Source organism: Stegastes partitus, unplaced genomic scaffold, assembly GCF_000690725.1.
Source record: "Stegastes partitus isolate 25-593 unplaced genomic scaffold, Stegastes_partitus-1.0.2 Scaffold418, whole genome shotgun sequence".
NCBI classification, from domain to species: Eukaryota; Metazoa; Chordata; class Actinopteri; family Pomacentridae; genus Stegastes; species Stegastes partitus.
The window spans coordinates 196,280-214,613 of record NW_007578149.1 but is presented as its reverse complement, the minus strand read 5'-3'; the positions used below and the strand labels follow the sequence as shown (position 1 = coordinate 214,613).

General features: G+C 43.3%; 1 protein-coding gene across 1 annotated transcript in view; it reads right to left on the bottom strand.

Annotated features, from left to right (window-relative positions):
• pitpnc1b (phosphatidylinositol transfer protein cytoplasmic 1b) overlaps positions 1-13,803 on the bottom strand; it is a 23,728-nt gene extending 9,925 nt beyond the window's left edge. The window contains exons 1-6 of the mRNA XM_008285838.1: positions 13,402-13,803; positions 6,995-7,143; positions 3,910-3,998; positions 3,760-3,767; positions 3,610-3,681; positions 3,120-3,296 (exon numbers count right to left, since the gene is read on the bottom strand). Coding sequence (XP_008284060.1) covers positions 3,120-3,296; positions 3,610-3,681; positions 3,760-3,767; positions 3,910-3,998; positions 6,995-7,143; positions 13,402-13,449 — 543 coding nt within the window. The 5' untranslated portion in view covers positions 13,450-13,803. The remainder of the gene's footprint in view (positions 1-3,119; positions 3,297-3,609; positions 3,682-3,759; positions 3,768-3,909; positions 3,999-6,994; positions 7,144-13,401) is intronic.
• Between the last annotated feature and the right edge of the window lie 4,531 nt (positions 13,804-18,334).

Here is an 18,334-nt window from a genome sequence, read left to right as displayed (position 1 = left end):
GTTTAATCTGCAGCTGAACTTGTCATGTGACAAACGTTCCACCGGTTCCGTGTGGAGCCTCGTATGCAAACATCCCGTCAGCGGCGTGAAGCGACTAAAAGGCACAAAGCGGGATTAAAGGAAAACACTCGAGCGGAGAACAAACGCTGGAGCTTCGTCTCTGAAGCGTCTTTTGATGAAGTTAAAGAAATAATGTGACGGCGCTGCTGCGACCGATAAACCTGCAGAGCTGCTGCCTCGCTTAGAACAAGATTCATCAAATTAAAACGTCTTCATGTCGAACAGAAACAAGAACGTGAGAGAAAAGCTTCATCCCGTCTGGAACCATTTTTTTGACTTTCTCTGATTTGCACGAGGTTTCGTAGCGTAAAATAAGAACATTTATTTAAAACAATCTGTATGAAATCAGTTCCAGGTCGACATATCAAACAGGTTTTTATGGGTTTGGCAGGTTTTGAAGTTTTTCAGCTGATTGAACAACATCTGGAAGCTTCTGCTGCTTCTCATCATGTCTCTGATCCAGAACCGGTCGTATCGGACCGCAGATGAAATTTAACAAAAAAACCTGAAGACATCATGAAAACTTCCATCTTTGAGCTCGTTAACAGGAAATTAATGAACCGGTGATGTTTTCTGAACCACGTGCAGCTGAAATAATGTAAAACTAAACATTAGGAGACTTTTAATTTGAAATATTCAGTCATGAACATGAAACTAAAGTTATTTTCACTGAACTTAACACCTGATTGAGCAGCTTTGACGAGTTGTGGCACAAAAACGTCGGCGGGTGGTTTGATCCCAGCAAAGTTCTGGAGTTTCTAAATGGTTCTACAGGTTCTGGATCAGTGACACGATGAGGAACAACAGAGAACAGTTCAGGTTTGTTCTCCAGTAGCTCCTCAGATGTTGTCGTTCAAACAGGCTCAGACAGAAAAAAGTGGGTCGACGGGAATTTCTTCAAGAAAAAAGAAGTTTGTCTCAGAACTGAACGGATCTGTGGACGTAAAATGCTCAGAACCGGTTCTAAACATCTGGTGGAACGAGGTTCCTTCTGATCAGTGGAGAAAAAAACAAGTAAATAAAAGGAAACATCGTCCAGAACGTAAAAGACGAGTTTTACCTCTGAGATGAGATTTGATTGGATTTTCCTGTTTTTGTTTTTATATCGTGTTTTCTGTTTCCTGTCAAACATCTCTGTGTTACACAAACAACAACCTGCACACTGAACATTTAAGGACTTTTACTGTCCAGTCAGACGGTTCTGTTTGGTTCTGTTTGGTTCTTTTGGTGATTTTTTCTAGCTTGTTGGAAGATTTAATTTGTTTCCTGTTTTATTTTGAAATTCTCCGCCCTTGCGTGTGCCGGGTGGCTTTACTTCCGGCCCCGTGTTGGTCTGGTTCCACCTGAGCGCCAGGCCTGGGCCTCCTGTCTGTGCTCAGTGGGTTTCTTCAGGGTTTAATCTGAACTCTGACGTCTCTGCTTCCTGATTCTGTGGATGTGATTTCCTGGCTGATGGACGTGACTACTTCCTGGAGCTGCATGCTGTGGACCAAACTTTGTGACAGGTCAGTGTGTCTTTTATCAGCGTGACTTGTTGCTGCTGTTTGAGGCTCTGCAGAGCTTCAGGACGTTTTCCTCCAACACGGCTCTGCAGCAACATGTCGGGTCGAGCGCCTCCCAGCAGCGCCGCGATTGGTTCAAACATGCCGCCGAGTGTTTTCACTCCTGAGCGACACGGAGCCGGATCACGTGGTTCTCCTGCTGTGGAGTCCACTGGCATGGATCTGTCTCCAAACATTGTCTGAAGTTAAAAAACCTGCAGAGCTCCAAGTGATCAGCGATCTCTGGAGAACCTGGAGGTCCAGAAGCCGGTTGGACCCACAGCAGAGCAAACGTTGGTTTAATGACAGAAGCCAGAATGTGACCCAGAGCTGCTTTTTCAGGCCTGACTGCATCTAAACTTCACATTTTTGAAATGTTCCCACATTTCAGCAGCCAAGTTGGTGCAAGAACATCAAAAAAACGTCCTGAAATACCCAAAAAATCCAACTTTAGGTCAGATTCTGTAGCAGGTGGATTAATGAGACGTGGTCCAGATGTGGAGGTTTGGTTTCTTTCTGTCAATCCGACGGCGTCTGAACACGTCGGCTTGGTGTTTAGTCTGTGGTTTGGTGAATCACTTGTTGGATTTTTTCCACATTTTAGCAGCAATATTGGTGCAAAACGATCACAGAGAGCATTTTAAATTCAATTCTGCTCTAAAATGTCATTTACAAACTGGAATGAATGAAGATCAAAGTTTCCTGGGATGGAGTCAGATTGTGTAACAGGTCCGATTCATGAGGTTCTGTCTTCCTCTTTCTGTCTGAACACGTCGGCTTCCTGGTTTTTCTGATTTGAGTCACTTTTGGGATTTTTTCCACATTTTAGCTGCAGTAATGGTACAAAACCAGACACAGTTTATGCATCTTTTTTATTCACTTCTGCTCTAAAAATGTTGTTTATGAACTAAAATGTGCATAAAGTCGCCGTTTATTCTGCACCGGGTCGGATCAATGCTGAGGTTTAGCTGCTTCTGAGGCCTCGTCCTCACGTAGCATCGTCTCTGACTCAGACGTCTGCTGACGGTTCGTCCTGTCGTCCACACGAAGGCACAAATCTACTGCATTAAAAACGTTTCTTTCAAAAACAAAGTGAAGATTTGCTCCGTTTGTGCGTCTGCATGTGGACGTCAGTAACCGGGTTTTAGGTTTGGAAGCATCACCGTCTGCGACTAAATCTGTTCTCACGTCACGTGTGCGACCCGTGTTTACGCCAGAAACAGCGTGGACGCCCTCGCTGGCTCTGGTCCAGGCCCAGATACCGGCTCCACGTCCAGGAACACAGGACGACGTTTAGGACGAAGGACGGTTCTTTTACGACCTCAAGACGGAAGCTCACTCTGATTGGACAGGATGTGAGGAACTGCTGCCACCGAGAGGTTTGGCAGCTTATGGATGGACGAGGTGGTCGGTAGCCTGGAGGAAACCAGGCCCGAGGTTCTGACACACCTGCATCATGAGCTCAGATTCCCTCTGACTGTGTGAACGAGCAGCTCTTTGCTAGCGAGCTGTGGCTACGAGCGGCTCCAGGTCTGCTGTGGCGGCTCCAGGTCTGCTGTAGCGGCTCCGGGTCTGCTGTAGCGGCTCCGGGTCTGCTGTAGCGGCTCCAGGTCTGCTGTAGCGGCTCCGGGTCTGCTGTAGCGGCTCCGGGTCTGCTGTGGCGGCTCCAGGTCTGCTGTGGCTCTGAGGCCGACGCTGACGTGATGTTTGGAGTGAACTCGTGTAACCCGTAACGGTCTGACAGAAAACAAGACTTGCCGCATTTTTCTCCACAACTGAAGTCTCGGCCTTCATTCTTGGACGTGTCGGTTCTCGTCTCGTTCCTCGATGACACAGCTGCAACTGAGCGGCGAGTTTCTGTGTTTGTGTTTTCTGTGGCCTGGGATGGAAATGCGACGCGGACGCATGTGGGCCTGATAGATCTGCGCTCTGAGCTCTGCTTGTTTTCCGTCGATCTGATGAACATTGGCCAGAGGAGATTCCTCGGCCCTGCCAGCGTCGTACTCACGTTGTCGTTGCTGCCGTTGTTGTTCTCGAACCTGGTGTCGATGCGGATGCTGAACTTGGGCAGGAAGGAAACCTGCAGGGAGGCGAGAAGGGAGGCGAAGATGAGACGGGCTGCGTTCATGTGCAGTAAATGAAGTGTGAGGATACTCACCGAGTACTCTGCAGCGCCGCGGCGTTCGGCGTGGAGGGAGAGAAACAGCCGGTTACTCATATGCATGAAGCTGCAGCCGCGCGGGAATACACGAGTACATGCTGATGAATATTTGATGGCAGCTGCTGTGAGTAAACAGCTGATGTTTACCTGTGATGGTGTGCGGGTAGAAGTTCCAGGCCTTCTCCGTCACGTAGAAGAACCGCGGGACGAACGCCGCGGCCCACGACGGCAGTTTGCTGAAACAGAGGAAGTGAGAGTGGAGCAGCAGCAGATTACAGACGCTCAGATCCTGAGTGGGTTCAGAGCCATTTATAGCCAGATTACCTGTAGGCGACTCGCGCCGCCGCTCGCCGCTATGACTCATTCCCAATTACACCTGTGGTGATGGATCGGTACTGTAGCGGCGAGGTCACATGTCAGAACATGATTGAGCTGGAATACATGGCGTACCTCCGTGTGTGTGTTCCTGCATATCTTTACTAATGAGGACCGAACGTCCCACAAAGATTAGAGAAATCCTCCACCAGTTTATTTTGGGATCAGGCTCCGGGTTTACGGCGCTGATGAGGTGACGCCGGGGTAATGAGAGGGGTTATCTCAGGGTCAGGGAATAAATTTAGAGCTAAAAGACTTTTTTTCCCCTTTCATTTTAATCAGAATTAACAGATTAATGGACCGTGAGCGCGAATAAAACGCCGTCACGCAGTTCAACCGTCGCCGTGAAGCGCCGCCTCCAGCGCTGCTCACACCTGGAGGTCTTAAAAAACGTGTAAACAGGAAGTGATCGCAGCAGAGCATGTCAAAAACAAGACGCAGAACAAGACAAGACGAGAAAGACTGACCACAAAACGAGAGAAATGAGACGAAATGATGCAAGACAAGAGAAATGAGACACAAAATGAGAAAAATTAGACAGAAAATCAGAAAAAATGGACACGAAATGAGCAAAAACAAGACATAAAAAAAAAAAAAAACGAGATACAAAATGAGAAAAATTTAACAGAAAATAAGAAAAATTAGACAAAGTTTGAAAAATGAGACACGAAATGAGAAAAGTCAAACAGAAAATAAGAAAAATGAAAAAAAAATAGGACAAAAGGAGACAATCGAGACAGCAAATAAACAGAAAAAAAGAAGTTTATCCAAAAAAAGAAAAAAAAAAAACAAGAACATTTTGAAAAAAACAATATGAAAAATGAAACAGAAGATCAGAAAAAAGAGAAAAAAAAGACAAAACTGGAAAAACAAGACACACAAAGAGAATAACGAAACAGAAAATGAGGAAAAACGAGACAATTTAGAGAAACAAGATGCAAAATGAGACAAATTAAACAGAAAATAAGAAAAATTCAGCCTAAAAATGGAAAAACAAGACAGAAAATGAGACAAACTTATAAAAAATGAGCCGCCTGTCAGGTTCAGTGTGTTTTCTGTTATTGATGCCAAATGTTTGTTTTCTGCTAAACCAATAATAACATAAATAAATAATATGAATAAACAACCCTGGACCTTGAAATTAAACACAGAACAAGACAAAATGGGGAAATTGAGACACAGACTGAGAAACAAAACAACAGAATGGAGACCAAACTAGTTAAACGTCTGGATGTGGAGCTGCTTTTTCTTCCCGTGTCGGTAACAACGAGGATGAAATGTCCACCAGACCAGAGACCAGAGACCAGAACTGGAGATAAATCCAGAACAGTTTCAGAACCAACTGATTCATGGACCTGTAGTCGCTCTGGTTTCACTTTAGTGGCGTCTTATAGCAGCAAATCCATATTTATAGAGCAACACGCTGGTGAATAAATCATAGGAGGAGCAGAAGGAGCTCCACATGACGGGGACGTGTTCCACTGCACTAAGACCAGAACACCAACCTGCAGCCCTAAAGCTCGTTAATTAAATCACCGTGTGGTTCGTTAAATCAGGTGGAATCATCGTCATTTGTTCTGGTTTGAAGGCTCCTCGTGTTGCTGCTGCGTGACATCAAATGAGGAGTTTTACAGCTCGCAGAGCAAACAAACAGGACGGAGCTGTGATGCAGCTTCATTACCTGCCGAAGCTCTTTCCCCAGAGTCAGGCTTAAGCTAAGCTAAGCTAAGCTAAGCTAAGCTAACCAGCTGCTGCTCGCTGAGTGAAAGCACAGAAGTAAAAAAGTGTATTTGCCAAAAATGATTCCTTTAACCCTGAAAAAGACAAATGTGGAGCCACTGATCAGCTGGAAAGTGTAGAAATGAATCGAATCATACATGACATGAATACGTCACGTGTGAAGTTAAAGGTAAAATAATCAAATCTAAACAAACTGAAAAAGGTTTTCACTAAAAAAAGATCAATTTCTGCTCGTCTCTGTTCACGTCGACATCAAAGCAATTTAATCAAATATCACTTTGATCTGCATTCAAAAAGGAAAAGTCTGGATAAATATAAACCATAAAACAACACAAACCAGACACAAAGTTATGCAAAACCAAACCAAAAAATAGAGAAAATGACTAAGAACAGACCAACAAAACCACAAAAATGAGACAAAACCACACAAATGAGACGGAAAACACCAAAAAAAGACAAAGTGACGACAACGAGACAGAAGTGTTCCTAAAACACATGAAAATGACAAATACTGACGGAAAATGAGACTAAACGAGAACAACGAGACACAAAATCACCAAAAAACTAAACAAAACCGTATTAGAGACGCACAGAACGACCAAATCAGGACACAAACAACAACAACAACAACCAGAGAAATCAGCTGAACAGAATAAAACTAAAAACAACAAACAAACCAATCGACCAGAAACCAAAGCGTCTCCGAGGGCTGATGAAGCTGTAAAGATGTTTTTATGTGTTTAGATTAAAGACTTTCTGTCGTTGTGATTTTAGCTTTTTCTGTTTTTTCTGTGGACGCTCCACCTGCCAGCAGACCCGGAGCAGTGGACCAGAATCAGAGGCTGGTCCTGGAGCTGCTGCTCTTACACAACCAGGTGAGCTCAGGTTTCGCTCCACTTCCACCGAAACTCCCCAGAAAGCTCCCAGACAAAGGCTGCCTGGACTTTGGCTGCCGCATTGTGCTGAAGCGTTTTATTGCCCGTCAGAAGCTGAGCAGAGCTTCCAGAAGCTTCCAGGTGAAGCAACGGGTCAAAGGTCGAGCAGATACCAGAGGCAGAACCTCCAGAGGCAGAACCTCCGGAGGCAGAACCTCCAGAGGCAGCGGGGCTTGTCCTACCTGCTCAGGTAGATCCTCTTCTCGGTCAGCTGTCCGGCGCCGTGCTGCGGGTGGACGTCCGGCTCGTTCCTCACCACCTCCACGCCTTCCCCCCCGCCGCTCTGCTCGCAGCTGTGCTTGCTGATCATGTAGAGCTGCCCGATCCGGTACTGCAGCCGGTCCGGGTCGGGGGTCGGAGGCGGGGACGAGAAAGACAACGTGGTGAGAAGACAAAAGAACGCTGCAGATGTCGCTTAGAAAGACAAACTCTGAGAGCAGTGTCAGTAAACGCAACAGATTCTGTAACCAGAAGTTCTGCTGCTCAGCGCTGATCCAGCAGGAAAATGAGCCCAAATCCAAGATGAAGATGTTGATATTTCTTCAAAATCACTTTAATCTACATCCAGAAACTCTCCAGATACTAAAACTAACAGAAACCCATATAAAAGCTAATATAACCCAAATACAAGCTGACAAAAACAACCTATATTAACTCATAAAAACCTATAAAACTACTAAAAAACGATGTAAAACTAATAAAAACCTAGAAAAAAAAATACCAAAAATATACAGAAACGTAATAAAAACTTAAATAAAACTAGTAATGACCTATATGAGACGAATAAAAACCTATAAAAACTAAGAAAAATCTATATTAACTCATAAAAACCTATAAAACTACTAAAAAACGATGTAAAACTAATAAAAACCTAGAAAAAACTATTAAAAAACCTAACTAAACTCATAGAAACCTATAAAAACAGTTGTTTGCAGTAAGAATTGAAGTCTTGGTGTCGACCTTTAGAACAACACAAACTGCGACACAAAACCTCGTTAAACTTTCTTCCTCTTTTTAAGTGTCTGTTTTTAAATTGCGACCCTCGCTGCTGATTGGCCGTCGCTCCTGTTGCGCAGCCAATCAGATTCAGAGGAGTCACACCTGCACCAATCCCACGCTTTCATTTCTCTGATGTTTTGGAAACTCGGCGGCGATAAAATCCAGACGTCTGCGGGTTTCGGAGCCAGACGGCCTCGGGGCATGATGGGAAATCTGATCTGGCAGCTGATTGGCTCAGATGTTGTTCCTGTAAACTCCTGAACCGACGGAGGGCAGAACGTCCGTCTGAACGTCCGTCTGAACCGGATCGGGCCGTTGCTCTGTTATGATGCTACAGTTTGATCGTTCATATCAAGATCAGAACTTCAGATAAACCAAACTTTTAAGCTTTTTTTGTGTGTTTTTGATCATTGGAGTAAATTGTGAAGCTAAAACTTAAACGCTGATTAAAGTGAAGCTTCGACGTGATGAAATGCTCAAACGGTGATTCTGATGGATGGAGATGCTGAATAATTGAAGCGTTTTGTTGATCATGTTCCGTGTTTAGAACCGTTTTCTGTAGAACTCCTACATTTAGTTTTATTTAACGAGTTCGTTGAGACGCCTCCTGGATTGGTTTGGGCTTCGACGCTGATCGTGTTCCTTTACGGTACCGGGGAGGATCTTCAGTGAACGCATCACTGTGGTCATTTCTTACTGAGGTGAACCTTTTCCTGTTCAGTGTGTTGTCTCGCTCTGTTTATAGGGACTGACTGGACTGAACGTGGTCCGTCTGAACCGGGCCGAACCCTCAGCAGGAGGACGCGTTGGGAGCAGAGTCTATGAGACCTCGTTGGGTTTATTATGTATTCGTTGATGTTGTTTCCTGCCGGGTTGTGCAGACGTATATAAATATGTATACTTTGGGGGAGAGCGGTTCAGTCCTCGGGGGGTTTCGCTGTGATTCTTTCTTTACTGGATGTTTTCTAACTTCCTGTAAGCAGCAGAAGGATGTTTGGGATGTTTCAGTCTGTCTTCTGTTTTGTCTCGTAAAAGTTCTGCACGGAAACGTCGTGAATAAACGCGTCTCTGCTGTGATGCGGCGCGACGGCGTGATGTTCAGCAAAACACTAACGTACGGCTGCTCAGTGAAGAACAGCTCCTGGTTTAAGACCAGCTGAGCAGATTTCAGTCGTAATATTTCACTGATCGACTGCGTTTCAGCTTCAGCCGATCAGCTGAGTCTGCTGTGGTTGTAAAGATTTAAACTGTCTACAGTCTGTGGAGTCTCCAGGTTTAATCCAGTGTTCCTAACATCTGTACATGAATGGTCAAAGACATTTAGAGCTTTCCTGATTCTGACCCTGTTGTTCTGCACAGAGGACATGAAACCAGACACGAAGTGACAAAAACCAAACATAAAACGAGTAAATGAGACATGAAATGTAAAACAAAGAGACTAAATGAGTAAAAGAGGCAAAAATAAACAGAAAACAAGAAAATTGAAACTAGAAACAAAACAAAAACAAGAAAAATTGGGAAAAACGAGACAAAATGAAACAGAATAAGAAGAATGAGACAAAATGAGGACAAACGAGGCAAAATTAGAAAAATGATGAAACAATTAAATCTAACGGTTCCAGACAAAAGTTCTCACATGAGGAGTTTAAACTCAGTCGTATGAAGTCAACAGACGTCACCGAGGAAACGACAGAAAGCGTCGACGGGAACCGACTCCAGCTCCTCCTGACAGGCTTTTACTCAGAGCTGCTTAGCTTCAGTCTTCGCTCGCTGTGTATTCAGATTTCCCCAAAGTGACCATATCAGATATCACCAAATTTAATTTAGCCGGCGAGGGCAGCGGCGGCGTCTGAACGAGGGGGAGGGGCCGGCCGGCGGCTGCAGCCACTCACAGGCTTCCTCTCAGAGACGACGAGGCCTTTGGGCATCGCGATACAATCTGTTGTCTTTTCTCCGCTCGACACGATAATTCTTCGCTTTTCGCCTCCTTCTCATCGCCGCCCTCCTTAACCTTGTTTCTCTAAACAATATTTGGTTTGCTCGCGCTGCAAATCGCTGCAAAGTTGTGATGAAGAGGCAGTAAAACAGCCGAGCTGCTCTGCTGAGGCCTCGAATTCATTTCTGCTGCCCTGTTTTCACTGTTTTAATTAAAAGCTGGAGCAGAGAGAGAGAGAGGAGGCGAAATGAGAAAAACACTAAATGTGATAATCGAGGCACTAAATGAGAAAAATTAAACAGAAAACAGAAAAAATAAGAAAATGGAGACAGAAAATGAGAAAAATGAGACACTAAAGGTGAAAAAGGAGGAACTAAATGAGAACAATAAGACATAAAATTAGTAGAGCAGGACTCAGATGTTAAAAATGAGACACAAAATAACAAGAAAGAGAAGAAGAAGAGAGACACTGAATGAGATAAACGAGATACTAAATGAGAAAAAGGAGGTCGTAAATGAGAAAATCAAGACATGACATGAGACAGCATCAGAGGAATGAGACCAAATGAGAAAAACGAGACACAGTTTGAGAAAAAATTGACATTAAATGTGAAGAACAACACAAAATGAGACGAAATGTTAAAAATGAGACTAAAGTAGATAAATGAGACAACATGAGAACATCAAGATAGAAAATGAGAAAAAGGAGAAACAAAATGTTAAAGATAGAAGAAAGAGACATAAATGAGAAAAACGACAGACTAAATGAGAGACAAACGTACGACACGAGGAAAACACAAAGTAAGAAAAATGAGACACTACATGAGATAAACAAGACAAAATGTGAAAAAGGAGGCAAAAATTTTTTTAAAATGAGCCAAAATGAGAAGAAGATGACATTAAATGAGAAAAACAAGAAACTAAATGACATAAATTAGACAAAATGAGAAAAACGAGACCCAAAAATGTTAAAAATGAGCCAAAATGAGAAGAAAGAGACACAGAATGAGAAAAACTAGACAGTAAATGACATAGATGAGACACAAAATCTAAAACACAAGACACAAAGTGAGAAGAAAGTGACATAAAATGAAATAAACAAGACACAACACGAGAGGAATGAAGAAAATGAAGAAAAAAAAGACGTAAAATGAGGAAAAATGACACATAAAATGAGATGAACAAGAGACTAAATGAGACATAAATGAGAAAAACAAGAGTATAACATAGAAGAAACACAAAATAAGAAAAACTCAACACTACATGAGATGAATGAGACAAAATGTGAAAAACAAGACAAAATGTTAAAAATGAGAAGAAAAAGACGTAAAATGATAAAAACTAGACACTAAATGACATAAATGAGACAAAATTTAAAAAACAACAACACAAAATGTGAAAAATTAGACAAAATGTGAAGAACAAGATGCAAAAATGAGAAAAAGGGAGGCACAAAATGATAAGAAAGCGACAAAATGAGAAAAACAAGACACTAAATGACATCGATGAGACACAACCTGTGAAAATGAGACACAAAACGAGAAGAAAGTGACACAAAATAAAATAAACGAGACACAAAATCTAAAAAAATGAGACAAAATGAGAAAAACAATGATTAGAAAACGGAGGCACAAAATGTTAAGAATGAGAAGAACGAGACACTAAATGACATAAACGAGGTTCTACCAGAGGAAACACTGATGTATGAGATGAACGAGTCCTTCTTGTGGTTTCTTAGTTTTTGCTTCACGTCTCTGTACGGTTCTGATGAAACCAGCCAGACGCTGAACGGACTCCTGACCCGTCGCCTCCCGTCGGTTCTGTCGCCCTGTTCTGGTCGTTTTAATTAAATGCAGCGCAGGAGGAGGAAGAGGAGGAGGAGGAGGACGGCCTTCAGCCTCCATCCTCCACCAGGTGACTCTCCTCCTTCTTGGTCCAGTTACTGAGGAACATCAGTATTCACCTATTGGCTGTTCACCGGCTTAATTAATCACCTGATTGGTGCGAGCAGACGGCGAAGCTCCGCCCACCCAGGTGTGACAGCCACAACACTTTCCATTTCTCCAAACCGTTTAGTTTTGTTTTCTTCCAGCGACGGTTGAGGAAGTTATTCAGGTTTTGGCTGCAGCTGTTTATAGAAGCAGGTTTACAGCAACGGGCTGCTCGTAAAGCCTCAGAGGTGTGATGGATCTCCTCGTATCGGGGCGGAGCTTCAGGACAGAACTTCTGACTGAGATGTAGAACGTAGCTGCTGCTGCTGATGGTGACTGAGGAGTTACTGGAGCTGCTTCAGAAGCTCTGACAGAACGTCGTTAAAGGCTTCTGGAGGTTTGATTTGACTGAAGTTAAAATGTGCAGCGAAAAGATAAAAAATAAAAATCAGTTGTATGGAAGAAAGAAAGAACGAACGACTAAAAAAGTCTGAACGTGTGATTCTGCTGCACAAAGTTTTGTATAATTTATTTTATTTTTTATTATATTATTAAGTGTTTTTTTTTTTATGCACTTACCTTCAGAATCACCCCAAAAATTTGAAAATGAATAATTTTTTTTGTTTTATTTATGTCATTTTTTGCTGGTTTAAATGCAGTAAAAATACTGTAACTCTATCATCAGTTTACCATTTATTTATTTATGAACACTGAAAATAGATATATTTTTCTGACTCTAATTGTTATCTATAATTACAAAAATAAAAAATAAATGTTGTGGTCCTTATGCAAACATTTTCTTAGATATCATGGCAAAAATCTGTAAAATATCGATATATTTGCATTAAAACTGTGCAGATAGTTTAATTTTACAGTCGAATGCAAAAGAATAAACTCTCGTGGACATCAGTGAGTTTTTTCCTGATTCTTTTAGATTTTACTGGTTGTTTTCTGTGATTCAACAAAGTGGGAAGTTGATTTCTTTTTGTATTTTCTGCTCATTTAAATGCAGTTAAACATAAAAGCAGCGTCCTCCTCCAGCCAGCTGGTTCCGACGCTCCGGTTCACTTTAGCAGAAGCTGGTATCAGAACCCAGACGGTGTGACCCGGCTGCTCTGGCGGCGCCGAGCATTGTGCTGCGGCGGCATTAGCGGATACTTGACAGCTCAGAACCAGCTCTCTTTAGGGGTAGGAAGCTGTAAACGGTTTGGACGGAGGCAGCCGCTGTCACCGCCTGATACTTCCTCAAATAAGCTGCGTTCTCGCTCACATTCAGGCCAAAGAGGATTTAGAGTTGCTGCGTGCCCCGCGCTGATACCGTAAATCCTATTTTGAAGTGCTGTTTGTCGCCGTCATTGTTGTGGTAACAGGTAGGAGCGCAGTGGGAGGACGGGGGAGGACGGGGGAGGACGGGGGAGGTTCCTCTGAAGGACACTTTGGAGCAAACAGCTCGACTCTGCTGCAGGTTTGTTTGTTTGTCTGCAGGCTTTTGTTGGAGCAACCAGTCAGACGGGTTTGTGGGCAGCAGCAGCAGCAGATGGAGGTTTGACTCGATGCAGCGCTGCGATGCTGCTGCTGCCGACCAGGCGACCCGACCCGACCCGACCCGCTGCCACCTGAGGAGGCCCGAGGAGCTCTTATCAGCACGCCCGAGATTACAAGATGGAAACACATGAGAGTCAAACCCCCCCTCTGAGGGAGTGTGGGAAAGACAAACACTCACCTCGTCCACCGTCAGCGGCATGCATATGCGGTACTCCTTGAGCAGCATGGTGGTGGCGGCGGCGGCGCCGCCAAGCTGTCGCTCTGATGAACTCTGGGACGGCTTCAGTGGATCTCAGCAGACATGCTCAGACAGCCGCCCGCTGACCGCCGTGACCTCCTTCCTCCTTCCTGGGTTTGTGCTGATGTCAGGACTCTGCAGAGTTCAGTCCCTTCTGTCAGAGAGCTGCTTTCTGTTTCTCTTCCTCAATTAAATCCCTCCACACCGATGCTGCTGCTGCCTCTTTCTTTCCTTCTTTCTTTCTCTGAGCTGTTTCTCTGTTTGCTCCCCCAGACGCTGTAATTACCTGCAAGCTCAGGTGAACCAACTCTACCTGTTCCCTCTGCGCTCGCTGCTCCTCTCTCGCTCTGCTTTTGTTTGATTCCTCCTCGTGTTGCCTCGACTCCTCCTTCCTTCCCTCCTCCACCGTTCTGCTGCCTTTAAATTCCTTCGCCGGTTCCCTCCTTATCTCCGCCGTCGCCGCCCACTGGACTTTCCCACCTCTCACCTGCCTCCTCCTCCTCCTCCTCCTCCTCCTCCTCCTCCCGGGCCTCTTGATCTTTATCTCCTCCGTCGCCGGCAGCATTCCTGCGCGTCACTCAGGTAACCGCCGACATCTCCGGTTCCTCCTCGCCTGCTCGGGGTCGGCCGGGTTGGGCCTTCGGGTTACACATTAGCTCCTTCAGCTGCCGGTAACCCAGCGTGTGTTTGTCGTGGTTCCTGGAGTCCGTTCCTGGAGTTCCTGACAGAACCGCTAACCGGGCCTGGAATCCTCTCGGAATCAGATTCCTGCTGCTTATCTCATCCAGAGGTGCTCGATCCTCCCCCCGACCTCGGCAGCCGATCGCTCCCATTGATTATTTAATTGCGGTTGGAGGGCTCGTTTGGGGGGCGACTGATCCGGCCGACCGTGGAGCCGATCGCCGGGTCGATTCCTGCTTCGATTCAGTTTCATTTTGAGGCGTTTTCACACCTTAGAAAACTGAAGGAGCAGCGTGATGAGTGTTTCCATCCGGATACCTGGATGTCGAGGCCTCTGCAGCTACACCTGGTGTCCTCCTCGTTATCTCTAATCTGCCTGATCAGATCTCATGCAAACTAGCCAGGCAGACGAAAATAACAGCCCTTCAGTGTTTACACAACTAAACCGCAGAAACACGACTTCTCCTGGATTACGCTCGTCGGTTTCTGGTTCTGATCGACGTATCTTGTATTTTCCCACATCAGATAAACCGGGACTCATCGGCCCGGTAGCCCAGAAAAGACAAGAGACGCTTCGAAGAGTCGTGTCTGAACCCAAACCTGGATGTTTTCAGGATCTGAATCGTGTCGTTTTGGGGCCTAAACGAGGAGCTGTTGTCGTCAAACTGTCACCTGAAGCGACTCAATGTTCCTGAATCGAGCAAAACAAAAGTTTCAGAATAAAAATCCTGTCGCTGACTCGAACAACGTCGTCTACGACTTCTAGTAAAGGTTCAATCTAATGCTCAAAGAAGGCAGAAAGGAAATTTAGCGTTCTGGTGAGGTTAGACGTTAACTAAGACGGAACATTTGGCGGATGTTTCCAATGTTTCCAAAGCGACGTTCCAAAAAAAACGTTTTCCAGAAGTTCTTGAAGCTTCAGATGATTTTATAGATTTGTTGTTTTACAATGTCCACGTTTAGCGTTGAAGGAACAAAATGTTCTGTAAACTCTCCAAAACATTAGTAGAACCTGGAGAGAACGCTGAGAGAACGTTTCCTGCAAGCTTGAGAATATTCTGGAAACTTCGAGTGATGTTTTTTTTTTTTTTGCCACAAATTCCCAGAATGTTCTTCCTAAAAGCTGGACAAGACGTTCTAAAAATGTCCGACCATAACGTTCCTCAAACATTTTCCGAACGTCGCGATGTGAAGAATGTTGCTCCTTTTGTTCTTATTATGTAATGTCGTGGAAATGTTTAGAACGCCGTCATCACTGGAAAAATGTTGTTGACATCGTCTGAGGCCTCGATAACATCTTGAGAACATTCTGATAACGTTCCTGTTAGCTACGCCCAGGCATGTCGTGGGTCGGACGCTCTGACTTGGTTCACGTTTAACATCAGAGGAACATTCCCTAAAACGTTAGCAAACATTGGATTAGTAAATGTTTTCTTTGAAACATTTTTAGAACCTGTAGGGAACGTTGCGGGAATGTTTCCTGCTCACTCGGTTAACAAAAGTGAAGCCGTTTGCCTCCAATGTTCTGAGAATGTTTCAGAAAAATCAATTTCTCTGGAAAACAAAAAAATAAAGAAGTTCCTACATTTGCTCTAAAAACGTTCTGAGGACGTTCTCAAAGAACAGCCACATGTTTTCCAGATGCTCTTAAGTGACTTTTTATAAAACGTTCCTGTAATGTGATTGATGCTCAGCTAGAACGCTTGTAGTGTGCTTTTTAAAACGTGACATTTTTAGTGAGAAGTTCCCAGAACGTTCTTCTTAAAAGCAGGATAACGCTCACTGAAGATGTTCTAACAACGTTTGGTGACAACACTCCTAGAACATTATGCAATTAGACAAACGTGTGTTTGTTTCATGCTGAATAGAACATAAATGAACAGGAACAGGAGGAAGGTTCTGCTTTTTGTTTATTCATTTATTTTACTGTATTTAAATCAACAAAAGTGTTGTTTTACAAATATTTGCTTTTGTTTAAAATAAAAAATATATATGGATTGAAAAATTGTGTTATTTTCCAGACTTTATTATGATGTCAAATCTGAGAAAAAATACAAATTTATTAATTAACTGTAAAAAAAAAAAAAAAAAAACTTTATATAACCTCCAAATGAAAAAATTAATATTTTTTTTTAAACTTGTATTTTTACAAATATTATTTAGTTCTTTTACAATGTGTAATCGCATATTTACATCAGCTAAATATATATATTACAGATATTCGCTTCTATTTTCACCATTTTTACAGTGTTTGAATGCTGAATGTTGTTTTAATGCTTCTTTTTCTGGTTCTCTTGCTGCCAGATTTTCACAGTTTATCTTTATTTATTTTACAGATTTTATTTATTTATGTATTTATCTTATAGTGTGCATGTCAGCTGGTTCATCATGGTTATATCATAGAAAAATAAAATACATGAATATAAATAAAACATATACATAAATAAAAACACAACGCTTTTGTAGCTTGTTTGAAGGGTAAACAGAAACTAGTTTGTGGCCCGCTGTGTGATCCGGCTGAAGACGTCCTTCAGAACATAATCAGGATGCAGTTTATTCAGGTTTATAGCTGCTGCGTTAACGCGTGTTTACTGGATTCAGGTGGTGGTTAGTCATTAACGCAGTAAAAGCTTCCTCAGTGCATTCAAAGCTTCATAGTTTCTGCAGGACGTTTATGGATCACGTCGCCGTGGCCACAGTTTGTTTTAACGTTGTCAGAATTACACGGAGCTGCATGGTTCTGAACTGGTCAGTGGCAAAGCTGAGGAACCAGAGTGTGTTCATGAGTTCATTCATTAATGACTTCTAAAGGTGTGTGTGATGAAGAATCTGTTTGTTTTCATGGTTTTAGGACGATGAGATTCACATCATGCAGAAGGACTGAACCGGCCTTCATGAAGGTGGTTCTTCCTCTTCGTTCTCTCCTGGTCTTTGAAAGAAAGAGTTCAATCAATTCAGAGATCAGCACCTAATTTAACACTTTGTTTTTGGAATTTGGAGTAAATACAGTCGTGACTCGATGATCCGACACTAAATGTAAAACCTTCTTTTATGTCGGATATCAAGGCTGTCGGATTGTCCAGACGGAGGTCCAGATACGAGGAGGGCTTGATGCTGGAAGGCTCATTAGTTGTTCATTATTGTTCATAGTTGTTATAATAACTAGTGGTTCTGGTCCCAGTAGAACTTTCTGCTCTCTGGATGTTCAGGCCCAGTTAATGATGAATATCAGAACATTCTGTGCAGTCGGGGGACACTTCCACCCCGGGGCAGCGCTCTGACGGGGTGGAAGTGTCCAGAACACACAGGCAGTACTTGGCTGCTGATGCTAGTTTAGTTAGCGCTCACACTTCTGTTTCCTCCATCGGTGGCGGCGGGGGAGTGGCAGATACGCTCCACCGTTACCATCCATGTTTACTTCCATAAACACTGAGCACGCTCGCTGCGTGTGACGTCGTCGTGTCCTCTTCTGCTCATGCGGGACACTTTTGGGTCGTATGAAGTTCACACAGCAGATCACATACAAGTCGCATTGAAGTGGAAACGTGAAGGAAGTCACAAAGAAATCCTCATTGAGCATCAAGTCCTGCAGTGTGAACGTAGCCAATCTGTGGGATTGTTCAGTCAGATAATACGCCGTCATCCTGATTGGTGACATTAAATGTCATGTCGGAGTCACAATCCAAGGCTGTCGCTATGTTAAGGCTGTTTTTATGGGTTCTGTTGGTTTTTCCTAAAAACCTGTTGGATAGCAGGTTTAGGATTGTTAAGGGATTGTCGAGTCACGACTGTAGTTTACTTGTGTGTACAATAATTTCAATATTAGTTTCCGTATCATGTGCAGCGTTTAACTTCATGTATTTTAGTTTCACATGTGATGGAGTTATTACCTCATAACGTCCAGCTTTGTTTTAATCTACTTATCATATTTCATTAATGTATTGGACTTCTATCTTATTGCTTTTCTACTTTTAGGGATGCATTTATTATTTTATGTCTTTCTGTTTCTTCTGACCGATATCTGCCACAAACACTTCCTTCTGTATTAATGAGACTTCATCTTATCTTAAGCTGCAGGAAGCATGAATCAGTGTTTCTGCTCATTTTTCCTCTTCAGTCAGTAAACTCAGAGATCAGCACATAATTTAACACCAACATTATCACTGGTGTACAGTAATAACAGTAGAACATG